This window comes from Diadema antillarum, unplaced genomic scaffold (assembly GCF_040938485.1).
Source record: "Diadema antillarum isolate AM-2024a unplaced genomic scaffold, OU_Dant_1.0 seq00000824_RagTag, whole genome shotgun sequence".
Classification (NCBI taxonomy): Eukaryota; Metazoa; Echinodermata; class Echinoidea; order Diadematoida; family Diadematidae; genus Diadema; species Diadema antillarum.
In genome coordinates this window covers 277,305-299,326 of record NW_027271701.1, presented here as the reverse complement: position 1 = coordinate 299,326, position 22,022 = coordinate 277,305, and the positions used below count along the sequence as shown (strand labels likewise).

At 35.9% G+C, this 22,022-nt stretch overlaps 2 protein-coding genes across 2 annotated transcripts; both read right to left on the bottom strand.

Moving 5' to 3' along the window:
* Positions 1 to 5,656: 5,656 nt before the first annotated feature.
* Positions 5,657 to 6,658, bottom strand: LOC139740004 (galanin receptor 2b-like). The gene has a single exon (XM_071650599.1). The coding sequence runs from the start codon at positions 6,656 to 6,658 to the stop codon at positions 5,657 to 5,659; it is 1,002 nt and encodes a 333-aa protein (XP_071506700.1).
* Positions 6,659 to 11,309: 4,651 nt separating this feature from the next.
* Positions 11,310 to 12,302, bottom strand: LOC139740002 (somatostatin receptor type 5-like). The gene has a single exon (XM_071650598.1). The coding sequence runs from the start codon at positions 12,300 to 12,302 to the stop codon at positions 11,310 to 11,312; it is 993 nt and encodes a 330-aa protein (XP_071506699.1).
* Positions 12,303 to 22,022: the final 9,720 nt, after the last annotated feature.

The window sequence follows — 22,022 nt, the reverse complement described above, 5'->3', positions numbered from 1 at the left end:
AATGGATTAAATGGGAATGATCCCCATCACAGAATACCTACACACACACACACACACGCACACACGTACACACACACGCACACACACATACACACACACGCACACACACACACACACAAATGTGATGTGAATGTTATTGTAACACATTGTCATTGTAGATCTGATGAAGGGCGATCAGCCCATAAAGCTCAATCAAAGGGGTTGCAGCTCAACATCACAGTCACGTCTCGCGTGCAAGTTTTGTTGGCAATTGTGTGTGTGTGTGTGTGTGTGTGTGTGTATATATATATATATATATATATATATATATATAGTGATTATATACATACATATATATATATAATATATATGTATATGTATATTTACAGTATGTCCCCCCAAAAAAAAAATACAACGGGACCCCCCGCAATGATATCTTCAAAAATAGTGAATCAATCTAATACAAATTCAGGGTATGAAACTATAACTCATTGCCCACATCTTTATACAGAAAACCCCATTCGATTTGCTTCAGTGGTCAAAGAGAAATGAGGAATTTTGTAGAGGATGTCGGGAATCTCTTTTGTCCAAGTTCTGTCTATTATTCACGCACTAGAGCATGGAATTGCTAAAATTGGAAAAATTAGACTCATGACATGCTTTACAACAATCTACATTTCTCTGTGACCGCCTAACCAAAGTGAATGAGGTTTTCTGCAAAATAGAGCTAAGATGCTATATTTTAAGGCCCCGAAGTAGCACTTAGACAGGTCGATCATTTTGGATGTTATCAATTCGAAAATTTGATTGTAATTTTTGAGGGACATACTGCAGTATGTCCCACATGTCCCACAAAAATTACAATCATTTTCGCATTGATAACATCCAATAATATGATTTTTTTTTCAATGCCACTGCATGGTTTTAAAATATAACATCTTAGCTCTATTTTGCAGAAATTCCCATTCGATTTGGTTAAGCGGTCACAGAGAAATGGGGATTGTAGTAAAGCATGTCATGAGTCTGATTCTTCCACGTTTAGCACTTCAATGATTTTGTATGTGAACAATAGACAAAACTTGGACAGATAGATTCCCGACATCCTCTACAAAATTCCTCATTTCTCTTTGACCACTATACAGCAAATCGAATGAGGTTTTCTGTAAATGTGGGCAATGACTTATAGTTTCACACCCTGAACTTGTATTTAGATTGATGCAATATTTTTAAAGATATCATTGCGTAGGGCCCCGTTGTATTTTTTGGGGGGACATACGGTATATATATATATGTATATGTTTATATATATATATATATATATATATATATATATATATATATATATTTATATATATATATGTATACATATATGTATATATATATATATATATATATATATACCAGATATATATATGAATATATATATAATATATGTATATATATATATATGTATATATGTATATATATATATATATATATATATATATACATTTTACCACACAAAGTGCTTTTCCTTTTGTGTTCTTTCCAATAGACAGTTTCTGTAACATGTTAAACTTTCGGGATGTTTCTTTTCCTTATTCACCTGCTCCCTCCTATTAAGTTCCATCGGCAGGGAATTCACCTAGTTGTTGATAGGACAGGTAGGGCAAGCCTCCGGCAATCTTTAAGGTTGTTGAAGGCAACTTTTGTGAACGAAGTATCAATGCGTAAAATTTGAATACATTACCCAACTGGTCTGTTATTTTGGATGGAACATTATGCTTTTTGTGGTTTGTTTGCTCCACCTGTCCAAAGCACGACATTCTATACTGACAGAAGAAATCCGTCCCAAAAATGAATAAACTTTAAAAGAAAGAGAAAAGTATTCTCTACAGAATGATAAGAAATATTAAAAGGAGATATGACAATTTGGAATTCCACCATTTTTCGGAAATTATTTCTTGACAAGTCCTCATGAATATCCAAATGAGTGAGTTGGTGATGTCATACCCTCAAAATTGTTCATGTATATCATATATGAAATTCAGAAAAGTTGTTATTTTGAGCTAATGTAAGTAAAGCATGTTACCATACCAAGATATATCAGAGTTAACATTTGCTCCTTTTTATTTTTGGTGGTTTTAGGACAAGTTTTATATTCATACAGCTGAAATATATGTATATATATATATATATATATATATATATATATATATATATATATATTGATATATATATCTGATATCTGTATATGAAATCAGTAGGAAATTGTGAGATCATGACATTGTCAAATTGCTGGTTTTAACATTTATCAGAACTATAGTCAAGGAATGTTTTCCGAAAAATGTGTAATTTCTACATGTCATTAATATTTCTTATCCGATTTTTTCTCATTTTTGTATAGTTCTGTAGGGAACAATTTTCTCTTTCTTTTGAAATGCATATATTTTTAGGGGGTGGATTTCCTCTGTAAAGCTCTACCAACGTGTAAACACCATGCACACGATCTGAGATTGCCTTCTCGACGAGCATTGCCGCCTTTTCTTGCTGTATCGTATATTTCTCCACTAAAATCAAAGCATTATATATATATATATATATATATATATATACACACACCGTTTTTGTATATAAATCAGTAATAAATAGTTTGTCTCTGGATTGTTCAATCTTATTATGCACTTTACTCTCTCATGAAGACGCACACTTTATTCGAGTAAAAGATTAGCATGAAATGGACCTCGAATTTAAAAAAAATATAGTGTGTATATATATATGTATACATATATTCTTTTTTAACTGAAAAGTTCTGCGATACCATTGTCTTGTCATCGCAATTCAGTGACTGTAATATGTGAAAACATTAAGGATGTGTGGTGTAAACACTCCGTCCTGTGGCAAGTTCAACATGGCTTAAACTAATTTGACAATTTTTCATGATTTGTCGGACTTTAAGCGTATCCGCCACATCTCATTATATTTTTTTTCACGCAATGACCTTTCGCCACACTTCAAACACATTATAAACAGTAGGATTCTGAAAATGGTTCTGCGGCGTGCCTTGAATAAAATACATGTATGTTCGTCTGGTGACAGAGGGAAAAAAAATATCAGTAGGTGGCGCTAGTTCACAGTGTACTTCGTATACATAAAGTCCTCGTCCTCTCTGAAGATCCTTTATAGCACTCTTGTGTGGCTAGATACTCTTTTTTTTTTGACGATTTATCGTAAGTTTGCTTGGTTATAAACTTCTTTAAAAAGAACAAGTTTGTCCTTCTGTGCAGACCAAGGTCTTATTTCCCTCATCATAAAAATTATACACGTTTGCACAATATTTAAAGACTATATAATCCACCTGCAAACGACCATTAAAGTTAAGGAGTTACCAGTTCCGTTTCATATTCAAATTAACTGAAATTTGAAGAGCTAGTGGATTTGAATTAAACAGAATGGAAGAATCTTACTAAATGGAAGTTGTGAAATTTAAAAAGAACCGTGCTACTTTCTACAAATGTGAAACTAGAGACTTCTTAAGAGCCATAGCCTCGTGTTTAGTATTGTCAACTGAACATCAATCATAGTAAGTTATAATTTAGCTTACGAGAGGAGACGCACGGTCACAAGAGTCTGTATTTTGGGATGTGATCGAAACAAAGAATAGGACAAAGACTTTTAAAGAAGAGAGCATGTCAATGTAGGCCAAAAAATAATTTGTATATATTTCACCTTTGCATAATTAATCTGATCATGACGATCCCCTTTGAAATAGATGAAAAGCGAACTTTAGAACCTGGCTATGATTGCTAAGGCAGTGCAGTACAGACAGTCGGGTTCAATGACACTTATTTCAAGCAAGAGACAAAAATTATATATACACAAGTACAAACAACAGAGCCATATGAGAGAGCAAACAACACTTTCTTGGGCATTTAATTTTCATTATTTTAACGGTGGGTGGTTAAATATTAAATAAGGAACAAATTCTATCTGTAGTATTATCATTAACTTAAACATGCAATTAGATAGATTCCCATCAACAGCTCGATCTGTACTTTGATTGATAGATTGCCTGTTTTTGTGCCACATAATGCATCAATATCATTCTGGGACACGCGTGAAGTGTGACTCAATCGTACATTGTACCTGATTCAGTTCGGTCAGCCCAGGGAGATGGAAGTCCTTCTTCTACTCCAATGGTCAGTAATCGCATAAACTCTTCAAGACATAGGCTTTTGTAAAGTTCTTCCCTTTTCAGTTTAAGTGCATTAGAATTTCATGAACCAAAGTTTGATGAAACTTTCTTTTCTCCATATGCTGCTAGAAGTAGTACTCTGCCTTGCGATTGCGATAAAATCGTATCAAATGAACGATTATCATTCACATCATACCACTTTCAAAATATGATTTTTAATGTTGGCAGATTAATAGATGAATCCTTCCACAAAAAAAAAGGAAAGGAAAAAGAAAACAACTTATGTAAGATCCGGGCAGTTTTGAGCTCCAAAATCATGGATATAAGAGTTAAAATCATTCTGCGCCATGACATTAGTCAAACACCATGTAATGTTTTCCAAATAATATATTGCTCTTAGTAAGGCAATTCCAGAAACCTTGGCATCCCATAATCAAGTTGAATAGTCTCTTTTCATGTATTTATTCTGCATTTTTCTACTGGACATGCATTTCCCTGTTCGAATCTATTTTCTTAAAACACATTACATTGCCATGCTATCATTGTTCAGCTCTCTATCAATCCATTGTAGTTGTATGATTGTATACTTCACACGCGATTGTACATCAAAATAATTGTGTGAATATCATATCGTATTATATAAGCTTCACAGAATGTGTTGGTCAAATCATGCACTCAAATAATTTCATTTCCTGCAACAAGATCGCGGCCAATAGCCATGTACATAATTATAACCTTTACTTCTGTAACTTTTTCCAGCTTTAGATCGAGAACGGATAAATCTTCTCCTTTTCTGTCGTTTGAAGCAACTGTTGTTGCCAGATGCAAAGATATAGATACATTTATTGAGCAAACTTTGTAAAGCTTGGGTTAGTGCGAGACTTGCAAGACTGTCATTTTTTAACTCAATTTTGCTTTTAGTATGTAATCCTTTTTTTTCAAAGCTGTTCTTTGCGTAAGATTTAGTTTAACCTGTTTTGTTTGAATTTTGATAATTCTGCTGGGGTTTCAAGTTCAAAGTTCAAGTTCAAATTTATTTCATATTTCCATTTCTCAATGATGACATTGCAAAATTATTGACAACAAAACGAGAATACAAAATATATACAATCATGATTGTAGAAGAAAAGAAAAAGAAAATATACTTGACACAAATGTACAAGGTCATATCGTGTAAAAATGTCACTAGTAAGTATAAGAAATATGATGGGGCCTACATAAAAGCTTTAAAGCTTGTAAAACTGTAAGTTCCCGAATTCATAGGCATATAATTTTACACGGAGAACGGATATGTTTGTCTTGACCAACTAGTTTCGCTCTATAATTGTTTATTATATTGCTTTAATACTATATTTGTTTTGCAGAAAACACAACCATCTGATAAACATTTTACTGGTATGAAGATTCTCAGTGTTTAAAATGGACACTATAGAGCTGCTGAAATTAAATGTTTCCCTTACCGAGTGAAAAGTGGTGGAATGTGAAGCTTCATCTAAGCTTGTTTTAGGGCCGTTTGTCGACCGCGCCACCATCAGTAGTTGCCACATTCAACGCAGCATTCTTCCGGCAACCGAAAGCACTCGCAAGCCCTCTTTGAAACTTCCTGTACTGCAGGGTGTAGATGAATGGATTTGTCCAGATGTTGATGAAGGCGACGCAGACTGTTACGTAATATATGACCCCATTGAAGTCGACATCGCCCCCGAGGCAATAGAAGAGGTAGATGATGTGGTTCGGCGCCCAGCAGACTCCGTACGAGATACACAAGATGAGCATGGTCTTGACCATGTTCCTGCGGGCGACCTCACGATAATCCCGGACTTGGTGAACCGCACCTGCGTCTTTGACTGCTAAAATGTCGTTGCGTCCGCGAAGAATCTTAACAATGTGGATGTACATGGCTGTCATAATGGCAAAGGGTAGAAAGAAGAAGAGGATGAAGGTACAAATGCCCACAGCCGGCTGCATTGCCTCACTCGGCCAGAGGAACTGGAAACAAATGTTACCGTCCACATTAGTTAGGAACGGAAGATAGCTCATGTACAAAAAGCCACACATCCACGGCAGGACGAAGATAAAAACGGCAATGCGCGGTCTCATCTTGTTTCGGTAGTGAATCGGATAAACGACAGCGAGGTACCGCTCTGCGGTTAGGATCATCAGGTTCGTGCCAGATGCGGGAAATGAGGCCCAGAAGGGATACTGCGTGTACCAGAAGCCGCAGAGAAAGCGCGCCAGGAGTTGGTGGTCTTTAGGCAGAGGAGGCAGTGGCGCCACGAACAACGCCAAGAGCAGGAGAGACGACGTAAAGTCGATGAGGGATTGGTTGGCGATGAGGAGATTGGTGGTATCGCGGAGTTCCTTGACTCTTGCGATGACGAAGAGAACGACCCCGTTACCGATAATACCTATAACGCCAAAGCAACTGTATATGATGAAGGTTGGTCGCGATAGGTCTATCTCGACTCCTCCATCATCATTCGAATACTGCGACGTAGTATTCATTTTGAAGACAGGTATTTTTTTTTCGATTTACTACCCAAAACAGAAACTGTCAATGTCCATCTGTAACACGAAACCTCGCGTGCACAATGCTTATATACGATTTTTGTGGTGTTGTGTGTGTGTGTGTGTGTGTGTGTGTGTGTGTGTGTGTGTGTGAGTGTGTGTGTGTGTGTGTGTGTGAGCGTGTGAGCGTGTGAGCTTTAAATTCCATTCTACACCACACGGTACTAGTAGTGGTAGATGCCACCAATAAATTTTGCAGAGGATAAAAAGCGCCGCGGATCTTCAATCATTATTCGCTGACCTCGGCTGAAATCAGCGTGTAACGAGTGTAAAGAGTAAGTTTTGATCACGTGCGCATCACTTAGATTTCCCTTTGTCATGATAGTAGCATTGTCGAACACTCTGAGCTTTTTAAAGCTTGCCACCAATCATGTTTCATTCAACAGAAGGATTTCAGTGTAGGATAACAATAAAATATAGAAATAGCATAAAAGATGCACCTTGACTATGAATGGATTTCATCTTTATGTCTATCCCTGAATGGTAGGAATAATTTTCAGGAAAACTCTTTCTGATATTTTATTAAAAAGATAATCATAAAACGCCTGGAGTGTCTTCAAAACTTTATAGTGGTGAGCTATTGACTCTTCTTCTTCGTATTTTACGGAAAATGAGAAGATTCCATTATAGACCAATAAGAATGTTTTACGTGAGCTCTTGGAACAATTTTATTGTGGTGTTGTGTGTGTGTGTGAGTCTGTGTGTTTCTGTGAGTGTGTGAGAGAGAGAGCTTAAAATTCCATTCTACGCCACACGGTACTAGTAGTGGTAGACGCCACAAATAAATTTTGCAGAGGATAAAAAGCGCCGCGGATCTTCAATCATTATTCGCTGACCTCGGCTGAAATCAGCGTGTAACGAGTGTAAAGAGTAAGTTTTGATCACTTACGCATCACTTAGATTTCCCTTTGTCATGATTGTAGCATTGTCGAACACTCTGAGCTTTTTAAAACTTGCCACCAATCATGTTTCATTCAACCGAAAATTTTTAGTGTAGGATAAAAATAAGTATAGAAATAGCATAACAGATGCACCTTTACTATGAATGGATTTCATCTCTCTGTCTATCCCTGAATGGTAGTAATCATTTTCAGGAAAACTCTTTCTGATATTTTATTAAAAAGATAATAATAAAACGCCTGGAGTGTTTTCGACACTAGTGGTGAGCTATTGATTCTTCTTCTTTGTATTCTCCAGAAAATGAGATGATTACTAAGACCAATAAGAATGTTTTACGTGAACTCACGGAACACAGGCCAGCATTGAACATCTTTATTCGGTATTTTTTGCCAAATTCTTATGAACATAAAAGTATTTTCCCCATAAATCTGGATTTAATAGCCTCGACCAATTCGGTGATTGACGCAAATACGCACAATACTTGAATGCACATAATGCCAGTCATATCCATTCAATTCATTAATAAGACCCCATTCAAGTCAAGTTTAATCGCACACGATGGCGGTCTCCTGCATTCAGTTATCTCTGATATTTACTAGAAAATACTTCAGGTCTACTTTGCATCTTATTTACATATTTTGGATATATTTACTGCACAATATACCATTGTTGATGTGTATCTAAACTCCTCAAAATAAGTTCTGCAATGAAAGTTTGATATTATATATTTCTCTTATATCCGCATTATCTTCATTAGATAAGACATCATAAGAAAGCATGATTAATTATCTTTAAAATGACACCTCACTTGCTATGATTGGATGTTCTTTGAATATGCAAAACAGCTGAGTATGGGGACAGATCAAAAGTGAAAAGTCGCAATAATTCTGCTGTTGATAATGTAGAGTTTAAATGAAAAGAAAAACACTGGAATAAGCAATGCTGAAATTCGAGCACTTTCAAAAATTTCAATTTCCTAGACATTAGATGATTGTTTGGTCAACCTTTATTTTAATTTAATCTACAGATACTACTGCAGACTTTAATTCGTGGATGAAGCCTGGAATCTAATGATAATCTCAGAATGCATTCTTTTCATGCACATTCATTCCCTGAAACGACAAAGCAAATGGGAATCATACTGTTGTGTCGTAACATGTTTGCTCTGTTTTGCATTATTTCACATTTGACCTTTCCTCATACTAAGTCGTACTGTGCATTCCAGGAATGCATAAAGTAAACAAGACAGTGAGTTACCGTTGTAAAGAAAATTAATCAGGCTTTCTTATGATGTCACATTTGAATGAAATGATATAGTTCAAGAGAAATATGATACATCAAATTGGAATTGCAGGACTTTTTTGAGGAGTTTATTTGTGTACTGATATCTTATCATTATTGAAATCACTGCACTTATTATTTTTTGTCTCTGAGTCTTGATATTTGCATTCAATTTGTATTAGATTGAATGCAGAAATAAAACAGTAAAAATACAAACATTGCCACATGATGCATTGGGATTGACATGATGAAAGTGAAGGTCATACTTTTAAATCTGCACCACCGTGGGTTGTATTTATAGTTGCCATCAATTTCAGTCAGTGCATATATAGTCAAGCACCACACATATTTTTGTAGACCAATAGACAAATTTGCACACAAATATACTCTTTTTATTACGTAGTAATTCAGTTTCATAATAATGATTTCAGCAAAATCAGCAAAATTGAACATCTATTAGTAGTATTTCCCCCAGTAATCAATGCATTCGCTGATAGAATATCAAAACGGCAAACGCTCTGCTTTTGCTCCTGATTTTTGTTTCCATCACTTAAAGCAATGTGTCTGATGTATGAGTTTTCTACCACCGAAGTAGATTACACTTCTTCGCATATGCTTAGAAAGAACTCACTTGCGTTTAAACTATTCATTTACTTTTTTTTTTTTGGGGGGGGGGGGGCATTACAATGTACCAAAGTCATTACCATGTACAATGACTATAGGACGATCATGCAGCGAAACCATCATGCTCTTCATTATAATTACATAAGATTTCATTTCTTTGCCTGACGTATCATTTCTGTTCCGTAACTTCTACAAAAGCATTTATGCTTATTGTTGATTGATTCCAAGCTGTTGATTTGGATTTCAAAGGATTGGGTTTTTTTCTGAAGTCGAATTCAGATTGATATCAAATCGTACATGCTCGTTGGAAAGACAGTCAATTAAACAATTATCATTCGTATGACTGATGTTAATTTCTGATGGAGAAAAGTTGAACTTATAAGAATAAATAAGTGATATTTCTAGACTTGATTTAGTGGAATATAAAATGAGTTCAAAGTCAGAAACTCCATAATGTACCATTCAAGAGACAGAATCGGAGCAAGGATTGAAGCCCCGTCAGAGCAGCGTTTCTTCTACAAACATGACAAAAATGACATGTCTAGGACTGAGCTTCACTTTGATAGCATTTCCACCTGAAGGAGCACGGAGCTACTAGTATCAAACCAATGTTATAATCCGAAGGGTGATAACAAAATTTCTCAAATTGAATGTCACGATATATTCCACAGGTCACAATACTTACAGGAGAATTTCTGTCACTTAAAATTTCGCAAGTTGGTTATTGGGGCAAACAACAGATAATTCGAGCGTGTTTTTACTTCAGTCTGTCGGCGTGGTGCTTGTGTCGGTAGGTGGATTCAAACTAAAATGACTAGATTTTGAATTCATTTTTCCTTAGATACATGATACCACATTTCTCCATTTCTCCTTAAATATGTGTCGGAATAAAATGCGAAGAACTCCTGCAGTACTCTTGGCCACTGCACCTGAAAATGAGCAACTAGTGTTGCTTGGTTTTTATCTTAAGAAATACAGATGTGTCCAACGAGATGGTTTTGTAACTTTTAATATACAAAAAGTTGGATAAATAATGACAATTCTAAAAACCTGGAGTTCGATGAAATGAAAATAAAGTATTGTGTTTCTGAACATTGAGCCCTATGATATTTCATTATGTTATTTACCGCGGGGATTATATCGAAGAACAGAAAATCCTACATTTGAGTGCTGATAGTACATGAAATTATATTTGTAATAAATAAATAGTAAGTATTAGAGCTTTAGTGGAGTGAACTGCAATGAACATGTCAGTCATTTTCCCTTTTTTTTTTGAAAGGGATCTTTCTAATGGTGAATGTTCATGTTAAATGCACTGTAGTTGGTTCCCTATGTTCCCCTTTATTTTTCTTGAAACCTGTTCAGCTTTCCTACTTTTCATGGTAAAGGCAAAACAGGGGGGAAAAGGGTCTTGTTACTATGACACTTAAGAAAGTCATGCCCAACAGTTGTAAATTAGGTTGCTGTTATTGTGATTTTCCTATCTTTCATAGGCACTTGTGCAGAAAATCACGTTTTATATTAATCCTATCCGCATTTTACATAGGAATATGGAGAAATGGGGGAAAATCTTCATAAACTTTATAGATTATCCTCTTCGAAACGATACCCCCACAATGTACTATGTTATTCATTACTTTATAGACATATTTTGAATGTCTAAAATGTAGTATGATACAGATAGAAACCAATTTCTTACACAATTCATTCACGCTAACAAAATTGCATATATTCTAAAAGTTGTTTTCCTTACCAAGCTGATGACCGATATGTTTTACAATGATTAAATCTGTTCCGATGCCGTCAAAACACTTGCTGAAACATCATGAGGTGAGGAAACAGTTCTCTTGCAACCGAAAGCAACAGATAGTCCACGTTGAAATTTCCTGTATTGAAGGGTGTAGATGAACGGATTAGTCCAGATGCTGATAAATGCGACGCAGACTGTTACGTAATAGAATACCCCATTGAAGTCGACATAGCCTCCAAGACAGTAAAAAAGGTAGATGATGTTGTTCGGCGCCAAGCAAATGCCGTACGAGGTGAAAAGGAGTAGCGTAGTCTTGATCATGTTTTTGCGCGCCACATTCCGATAATCTTTGGCCTGATGCACCGCTCCTAACCGTTTGCCGGACAGATTAGCATCTTGAGCTCGAAGCACCTTTACAATCTGAACGTACATAGCCGTCATTGCGAAAAACGGCAAGAGGAACACTATGACGATAGTAGCTATACCCACGGCTGGCTGCATGATGTCATTCGGCCATAGGAATTGTAAGCAGAGTTGTCCACGAACAGTTGTTAGGAAAGGAAGGTAGCCCATGTACAACATACCAAATATCCAAGGGATTAATGATATGATAACAGCAAGACGCGGCCTCATCCTGTTGCGATAGTACAAGGGATGGACGACTGCCAAATATCGCTCCGTGGTCAGAATCGTCAGGTTGATCCCTGAGGCGGGAAACATGGCCCAAAAGGGATACTGCGTATACCAGAATCCGCAGAGAAAACGGGCTAGAGGTTGGTTGCGTCTCGGCAGAGGCGGCAGTGGCGCCACGAACAACGCAATGAGGAGGGCTGATGACGTGAAGTCGATGAGGGATTGGTTGGCAATGAGAATGTTGGTGGTATCGCGGAGCTCTTTGACTCTGGCAATGACGAAGAGCACGATCCCGTTGCCGGCAACTCCGATGATGCCGAAACAAATGTAGATGACAAAGGTTGATTGAGATAAATCTATTTGAACTCCCGTTGTTGCCGAGGAAGTATTCATCTTGCTATACCAAAGGCGCGTTGAGAGAGTGGAGAAAGAGATGTCAGCTTCAAAATTCAAAACTGTTCAAAACGATGAAGGTACCTTCTGATTCTTCCCTGCAGCTGTTGTCGTTTTCATGCATCGAGAGCCTGTTCGCTTTCTAAGCCGGGTTGATCATCTGCATTTGCGTTTTATATCACCCAATCTATTCGAAAATCTTCGTTAGATGGTAACATACACTGCTGTATACCCTGTTGATCACATCGATACTATACGTCACAATACCACCTGCCATTAAACTGGGTTGCATTTTCATCCTCCCTTGAGATGCCTTCAACAAGGAGAGAGACTCGCTGTCCTATTGGTTAGAACACTGCGAAACTTGCATCCAATGATCGTCACCATTGAGCTCAAAGACCCAATAATAATATGAAGAGATGTTTCAATAACTGTATGGTAACTTTCTACTGGTATTCTAGAATGAAACTTAAAACAAGCTCTTGAGTCATTCTTGGAATTCCCTCTATCTCCCTCTCTCTTCTCCTTTCCCCTCAACACTTCCTATTCTCTCGTTCAACGAAGAAGTAAGAAAGTATCTCATTCAATCACAATGCTTGCAAGACTTTCGATAAATATTGCACACTATATACCTTGATGTGGGTCTCAACCTGAATAGATTTCCTTCTGCTGCTTACATTTTTATATCGACTGCGTTAGGTTTTATATATTTTCTCATGATATTGCAAATAACTTGAAAACACCTTTCCACAGGGGCGTATAAGAAAACGTATTCTTAAAGATTCTGTCGCAGTGTTACTCCTAACCAGTTACCTTGAAGGAAGTTGCGTATAGAGTATGACCGACGTGCAGTTCGTGAAAAGGAGAGGCACAAAAAATCTGATTCTGCTGACGCACTCTTAAAACGACAATAGCAGCACAGAACAAAGGTAGTCACACTTCATCCTTGCAGCTGCATGTCTCGGATCAATATATATCTATACATTATGATATATGATATATATATATATATATATATATATATATATATATATATTTCTCAATTCTTCGTGTTTGGTTTCTGCTTTTCTTTCTATCCCATGATCCTTCACCGATGTTAACCCATTGACAAATTCTTACGGTCGTAGATGCTGATTTTGAACATATTTTGATTCTACAATTTTAATTCCCGCATGACGTGATTGTGTGTATACTTTAACACAAATATCACTACAAGAAGTATGCAAAGTAAAAACTGTATATCAGATAAGAAGACATGATGGTGTGGATTTGCTATAACAATATGATTAAAAAAAAAGAAATATGTACACAAATATTGAATGATACATTGAGGCTCAATGTCTTTTGTTATAAACGTTTCTTAGTATAATCATGAAATGGTAAAGATGAGAGCAAAAAAAAAAATAAAAAAACTCATTCTTTTCTCTTCTTTTTTTTTTTTTTGAAAATGTTCCTATATCTTTATTCTACTTCATGGATGTTTGACATGGTCGGTGTTTCAAGACCGTAATCAATAATAAAAATCTCGATAGAGCAAAATGACGTGGTAGAAAACTAAAAATAAAGTGGACTGAAAGTATACAAGTTGTCCTTAAGTTTGTCTATCAAAAGTAAGAGTAGTATAGTAATAGTGGCCGTAATATTCACCAAGGTAGTGCTTCATTAAAAAAATAAAGAAAAAACGAGCACACACGCTATTCACAAAGCTCCTTAGGAATTTTGTTGTTTTGTTTTTTTTCACTCCATATGTGACCTAGTTGCTGTCGTTCACATTTGTCACTTACTATTCCTCTCCCCCTCTCGATGTTCTATTTCTGTCTATCTTTTTTTAAAATAAGATTTAGAAATAAAAGGTAGGCCTATATATCTCATTTATTTCGATCGATATTATGCACCATGTGCTTTGTAATAGAAATCCGTCGCAATTTCTAAAGGTCAAATTCAGCATAGTATTTCATATTGATTTTGTCAGCTTTAGCTGTTGCCTCACAATGATGCATGCAGGTTTCTTGTAAATGTATTGTGTGTCACTTAGAAGGCACGTTAGCAAACACTTTACGAGTCACAATATTATTCAGTGTATTAATATTTTTATGTGGTTTTATCACCCAGAACCGGCAGCACAACTCGCGGCGCAGTGTTTAACAAGCACGTATTTCAGTTATAAGTTGACTCGACCAGGGTTGTCCTCTATCGCCGCTATGTAACGTATAGTCTTCATGGCCGAACTTACGAGTTTACTTTCAGGGCCAAATTCGTCTCAGTTATTTCGTTCTTTATATTTAATGTATTGCCGTATTTCGTCTCTCCAAGAACCTTATGTTAACTTATGCCATGAATAGTAGGTGTGTCATGGAGAATCCTGTTTATGCCTTAATTCAATATTGCATGTGTTGGACTTAATGAATTTAGTTGCAGTATACGTGGCGATCAAAACCCTTGGACCTGCTATTTTTCACATTATTATCAAGGTTTATGATTGTTTTAATGTTTTTGAGTTATTTCACTTGAACGTTTAACTTCTTTTTTTAATAGATACAGCAAATGGTACTTGAAGCATTTATGTCCTACCTTACATTCCCCTTAAATGATTTTCATTGTCCAATGTCATTCTAATGTTTTATTCTTTTGTACGTTTTCTTTTTTTTTTCAGACCACTAAATTTCATTGTCACCAAAAAAGAAAGAAAGAAAAAAAAAGATATTTGATGATTTCCCCGAACGGGCCACCGAAAAAAAAAAGTCAGTGTCAATCAGTTTTTTGTTACTATTATCATTACTTTTATCATTATAAAAGACAAATGACACGATCATGGAAACATTCTTTGGATGAAAACACCTCCTAACGTCTATGAATATCATACATATAGATGCAATAAATTATACATTTTTATCTCTACATTTAATTAACTCAATGTGATACAGTATATACATTTTGTTCTGTTAATTACGTCAGTCAGACCAATCATTGTGTTAGGGAAAAAATGAATGGATACACGGAGACTTCATATTTTTGTAGCCTTTGAATCTGTCGAGGACAAACTTCATAAAAAGTTAGTATTTCAGCAAATCATGATCAGCCCCATTCCCCTATAGTGTAGTCTACATATATATATATATATATATATACATATATATTGCATAATTATATTAGCGTCTTTGTTCAAGGATGTTAAGTTCAGATGCAAATCATTTTGCAAATATTCAGAAAGTTTATATATATATATATATATATATATATATATATATATATATATATTGTAGGATAATTAGACAGACAGAACAGTTTCAAATCACATGTGTTAACGTCATGGTCTCAGTGACCTTAACTCCTGAAGGAGAATTTAGAAGATAAATGTCCACACCAAACTGCTCTGGAATGGCAACGACATGGCAATAATGATTGTATAATAATGAAACAGTGCTATTTACATACTTACTGACCAAGAATTATTTTATGCCTTTGTGCACAAACCACTGACAGTGTCATGAGACAGTGACACTCTCTTTATTCCGCTTTGCTTGATTTTGACCAATGCTGATGTTTAGCGAAAGCATTAAAAAACAGATCACACTATACTTTATAGCTTTGTTTCCGATTCTTAATGAAACTATAACTGTTTATATATTGTTTGTTGTCTCTATACGTTCCCTATGGAAGGCAACCTGAACAAGGAATCGACCTTCTCCTGTCGATGTATAAGATGTCTGAGGAGAAAAGTGTGTATAGAGTCCTACACTGTATATATTATACGATTGGCTATCAAGAGTATGGTATTATGCTCTCCAAATTATGAGAACGCAATTTACGTATTTAGTGTATATAGCAAACAATGAGAGGTTCAGGAATTTAATTAAAGCTTACAGAGAAAAAAAAATCATCACAGACACTGTTCTCAATTATTGCCTTCTCTGCTACCATCTTCCTCTCCCTCTGTAGCTCTGAATTCCCTTTTTCTTTCTTTTGATTAGTTTTTGATAAAGAGAGTCGTTGGACTCCTCGTCTATATAGCCATGTATACTTCTTGCACTAAAGGCTCTGATGACATTAGGTTCTGAGTGGATGAGAAGTACTCTCTTTGTCATTGATTCCACACATTTCTCAACTCCATTTCTCTAAGAATGGATTTATGTCATGCATTATGTATATGATATTACAGTAAATTCATCAAATACAAAATATTGATAAATAAGTGCAGCAGTTAATTTTGAGGAAAATCAGATAACTTGTTTTAAACTTGTAAATTATTTCATTTTTCGTAAAATCCATCTTGTGTCGTCAATAGATAAAAAGGTTATACAAGACTTCATGATGTCACAGCATTTCAGTGGACCAAACGTAAATCAAACTATCAAGAAAATTGTGTGTTTGCATAGAAATAAAAGCGTTTCTTGACTAAAATTGCTCCTTTAAAAAGATTACTCCTTTAAAATAATAATTCTACACTCAACATTGTGGAACTTATTGAAAGAATTAACAATTTTAAGAAAAATGATAACTTGTGGAATTATTTTCATTGTGGCCTATTATATTCTTTCATCCCATAACACCTTCCTGTATCTTTTCTATATACATGCTGTATATGCAGCACTAGGTCCCTTTTACTATATTACTCACTTTGAAATGTTGAGCAAAATCCCGGAGCGGCGTAAAAAAGAACAAAGTGATCAAAATTCCACAAGTTTCCATTTTTATCAAGTATTGATATTGGTCGCAAACCACTGAACAAAATTGTTTACTCTCAATGGTTATAACCTGAAAAAAATCATATCCTTGATCGAAATTAGGCATAGCAACTATCAAACTGTTCCTCCGAAAGTCAACGTCGCTTATAGGCCTTTGATAATAGGTTTATAGTGCAACGAAGCGATTAGAATCACCATGGGAAGGATACGAGATTTTCCTGATGGTGACCTTATACCAACTAATTTAAAATTTATCACAGAAGTGATGACAGAATTTCTAAATTCAGATAACTTTTGATATAGGTCAGATTTTGATGAAACTGCTCCACCATTCTTAATTCTCTTCCCCCATCTGTTATTATAGTTATGCTTGTGTGTTAGTTTTTGCTGTACTCTATACCCTATTTTATCAAAGCTATAACCAGAATGATTTCCAAATGCGCCTTCTGCTTTTGTGGATCAATTTCTGGTCAAAAAAGCAAATCAGTGGTTCCAGCGTTATTGTGTATACTGGACAAGGGAATGACAAGCAGATCAAATGGGATGGTCTCATATAGGATAATATTAATATTTTTTTCTTTAGCTTAACAGCTCACTTTTCCGCATCCCCGGGCCTCTTCTTTATCTGCCTGTCTGATGTGAAAAAAAAAACAAGATGAAAAGAACACGCATTGAAGAAATAAAGTGTAGACTTACCATGCGTTTTCGATGATGCTTTAATAGAGTTTATACATTTGGTAACACCAAATATTTACTCAAACTTTCGTAGCACTTTTGAAAGTTTAAGAGCATCACAATCAGTCGTCAATGATTATACAACTATCTCCAAAAACATACGAAGAAATGTTTATTCAAAATGATGTTGAATAAAGAAAATGATTTTATTATGTTGTAACAGACCATTTGTATTTTTTCTACTCCATGTTGTTGGTCGATGTGTTCTACTGTTTATATAGGATTTCTTTTTTTTTTTCTGTAGGGGGCCTATCCTGTATCTGGTAGAACAGTGTCAACCCTGTCCCTGGATAAAATGTAACTTGAAATAGTTCCCTTGGGTATTGACGATTTAGAAGACATTGCATCAATGGGAAACATGCATGCTATGCTGAGTCAAGGAAAGTGCATTCCAATTCAACGATGTCTTTGGTAAATCATGTAAATACGAGTGATTGACAGATTGTGTCATCGACAGAATCTTGATCTATATCTTTTGTTTTTGTTCATTTTTCTAATGGGTGTATCCGAGCAATTTAAAGAAATGAAAGTAGACTTGGTTTTATTGAAATATAACATGACACTTGTTGAGGGTGCCATCATATAATGTACAACATGTATTCGACACAAGTAAACATGCATTCATACATCTAATTTACGGCAAGAAAAAAAAACAAAAAGCAAGATCAACAACAACAACAAAAGTGCAGTTGAAAAAGACTGAGGACAGTCGCCCGCAATCGACCAGTCGCTAGACTCCTCCTCCCAGGCCACCACGTGAAAAAACATCACACTACTGATTCACAGCTGCGAAACGTGCAACGAGAAGTTGTCGTGCTGTTGTGACCGCGCGTATGGCAAGCCTTTTCTACATTTAAAGTTAATTTCTGATATCACAAATTCCATTTTGTGATATCAAAAAATCGAATTTTTGATATCAAGAATTCAATTTGTGATATCAAGAATTAAATTTGTGATATCACAAATTCCCGTAAGTGTAGCACATGAACATAATTTGTGATATCAAGAAATCGAATATGTGATATCACAAAATCCATTCTTGATATCACAAATTCAATTTGTGATATCAGAAATTCGAATTTGTGATATCTAAAATTCAATTTGAGATATCACTAAACGAATTTGTGATATCAGAAATTCGAATTATTGATATCAAAAATAGGCTTCACGTGAAAAACCAATGGTAATTCGTGATATCACAAAACGATTTTTTGATATCACAAATTCGAATTTGTGATATCACAAAATCGAATTTGTGATATCAGTAATTCACAGGGAATTCGAGCGTTAGTTTTGCGCTGAAATTTAACTGTGAATTCGAGCGTTAGTTGAGCGCAGAAATACACGGGGAATTCGAGCGTTAGTTCAGTGCAGTAAATCCCTGTGAATTCGAACGTTAGTTGAGCGCAGAAATACAAAGTGAATTCGAGTGTTAGTTTTGCGCTGAAATTCAACTGTGAATTCGAGCGTTAGTTGAGCGCAGAAATACACACGGAATTCGAGCGTTAGTTCAGTGCAGTAAATCCCTGTGAATTCGAGCGTTAGTTGAGCGCAGAAATACAAAGTGAATTCGAGCATTAGTTTTGCGCTGAATTCAACTGTGAATTCGAGCGTTAGTTGAGCGCAGAAATACACAGGGATTTCGAGCGTTAGTTCAGCGCAGAAAATCGCTGTGAATTCGAGCATTAGTTTAGAGCAGAAATACAAAGTGAATTCGAGCGTTAGTTGAGCGCTGAAATACACAGGGAGTTCGAGCGTCAGTTTAGTGCAGAAAATCGCTGTGAATTCGAGCATTAGTTTAGCGTAGAAATACAAAGGGAATTCGAGCGTTAGTTTTGCCCTGGAATTCAATTGTGAATTCGAGCGGTTTTATTTGTTTTTATTTTAGCGCAGAAATACACAGGGAATTGGAACATTACTTTTGAGCTGATATTCAGATGGAAGGTATACTACTGCTAACTTTTTTTTAGAACAATGTTCAAAATACCAATAACTATATATGAAAGATTTACACATCCATCATTCCCTAAATGATCGTCAAGGTATATTCGATGAATTATTGATACAAATCAATTGTTTTGCAACATGTTATCATGAATTCAATGATACTCAATGTTCACTTAGGGCCTACATTTAATTCATCGTTTTGGTCCTCAAATTGTCATCTATTACTATATTATTGTTAATTATGATACATTTGTCATGTGGTAATCCCCTTTACAGTAAGACTCTTCCACCAAATCGATGATAATTATGTGTGGTTGTATGTGTATGTGTGTTATAAAAGCATATACCATGTGTTTGTATTGCGGAGGACCGACCGAGGGCAATCAACCCTCTGGTCTGTGTACGGTGTATGCAGGGAGGTTCACCTCCCTGGTGTATGTCAGCAGCGGAGAATAAGAGAGAGAGAGAGAGAGACTGTGAGTCATGCGGGGTGCGAGAGGGAGTCGTAAACTTGCCAATTTAATGTCCACCACTGGTGTCGACTGGTGGTCACATAAAGCAACGTGTTTCTCCTAGAGACATTTTCTCACTCCTCAAAATCAGTCCTCCAGAACAAAGGGGTGTCTTAAGACCAATTGTGTTGGGTGTACAGTTTGCCTGCCCCAATATGTTTATGATTTTGTAAAGTAATTTAAAGTGTAATCATATAGGCAAGTTTATTCCAGAAACAAAACCGGGGAGAACAAAACTGGAATGCACAAGCCCACAAGTCTTCAGACCAGATCAAGTAGAGTGAAGATTCCAGATCTTATGAGGAGTTTATGCAGCAGTATGCATGGCAAACAAACAGTTAGAATTTGTAGTAAGAAAAAGCAGTGGTACGAAGGACTTCAGTTTTGTTAATCTGCGCAATGAGAAATCTCTCTTTAATTATTAATTCGGAGGAGTAACGGGGGGGGGGTCGGGAGAGAGTATCTTTCACATGACAGAGTAAAGAGAAACGCAAACAAAAGTTGTAAGTCAACCAGTCTCTGCCAAATCAGTGGCGAGAAATGGAGAAAAAAAAGAATATAATAATGACTTTGAAGTAATTGACAACATATCAATAATAGCGTTTTAGATATGTTGCTAAACGATTTATTTTCATCGATTCTTTTAAAACCAATTCCTAATCACTTTAAATGAAGACGAGTTGCCAAAACTCTTCATTTAGGTTTTTTTTTTTGTAACTATCGTTAGATACTATGTAAAGATAAAACCTGAAATTCCATACGAATATCTGCGCTAAACTAATGCTCGAATTCACAGTGTATTTCTGCGTTCAACTAACGCTCGAATTCATTGTTGAATTTCAGCGCAAAACTAATGCTCGAATTCCCTGTGTATTTCCGCTCTCAACTAACGCTCGAATTCACAGTTGAATTTCAGCGCAAAACTAATGCTCGAATTCCCTGTGTATTTCTGCGCTCAACTAACGCTCGAATTCACAGTTGAATTTCAGCGCAAAACTAATGCTCGAATTCCCTGTGTATTTCTGCGCTCAACTAACGCTCGAATTCACAGTTGAATTTCAGCGCAAAACTAATGCTCGAATTCCTTGTGTATTTCTGCTCTCAACTAACGCTCGAATTCACAGCTGAATTTCAGCGCAAAACTAATGCTCGAATTCCGTGTGTATTTCTGCGCTCAACTGACGCTCAAATTCCCGTTGGTTTTCTGCACTGAACTAAAGCTCGAATTCCCTGTGTATTTCTGCCCTCAACAAACGCTAGAATTTACGGTTGAATTTCAGCGCAAAACTAATGCTCGAAATCAAATTATTTCTTTGCGAAAGATATGTGCTGAAATTCCATGTAAATTAGTGATATCACAAATTGGAATTAGTGATATCACAAAATGTATTTCTTGATATCAAGAATGTGAATTCGTGATATCTCGAATTGAATTCGTGATATCACGAATTGAATTTGTGATATCACTAATTCGATTTCGTGATATCAAAAATTGGTTTTACGTGATAAACCAATGGGTATTTGTGATATCAAAAATTGAATTTGTGATATCAGAAATTCGAATTTTTGATATCACGAAAGGGAATTCGTGATATCAGAAAATCTTTTTAAAAAGTAATATGGCTTGCCATACGCGCGACCGACTACAACTGTACTGTTATGTGAACGCACGGTACTCTTACGCAAGTTGCTTGTATAACAACACATGTACAATGTACTGTACTGTTCGTATGCTGAGCCGCAAATAGGAAGCTAGCGCTATCTCTGCCGCAAATAGCAAGCTGCTCCGATCCCGATCTCGTATCCCCGCCGTATTTTCATTGACTGTTCTGTTTAGCCGG

Bases quoted from the DNA above. Each gene is read 5' to 3' on its own strand.
- LOC139740004 (XM_071650599.1), bottom strand. From the start codon at position 6,658: ATGAATACTACGTCGCAGTATTCGAATGATGATGGAGGAGTCGAGATA.
- LOC139740002 (XM_071650598.1), bottom strand. From the start codon at position 12,302: ATGAATACTTCCTCGGCAACAACGGGAGTTCAAATAGATTTATCTCAA.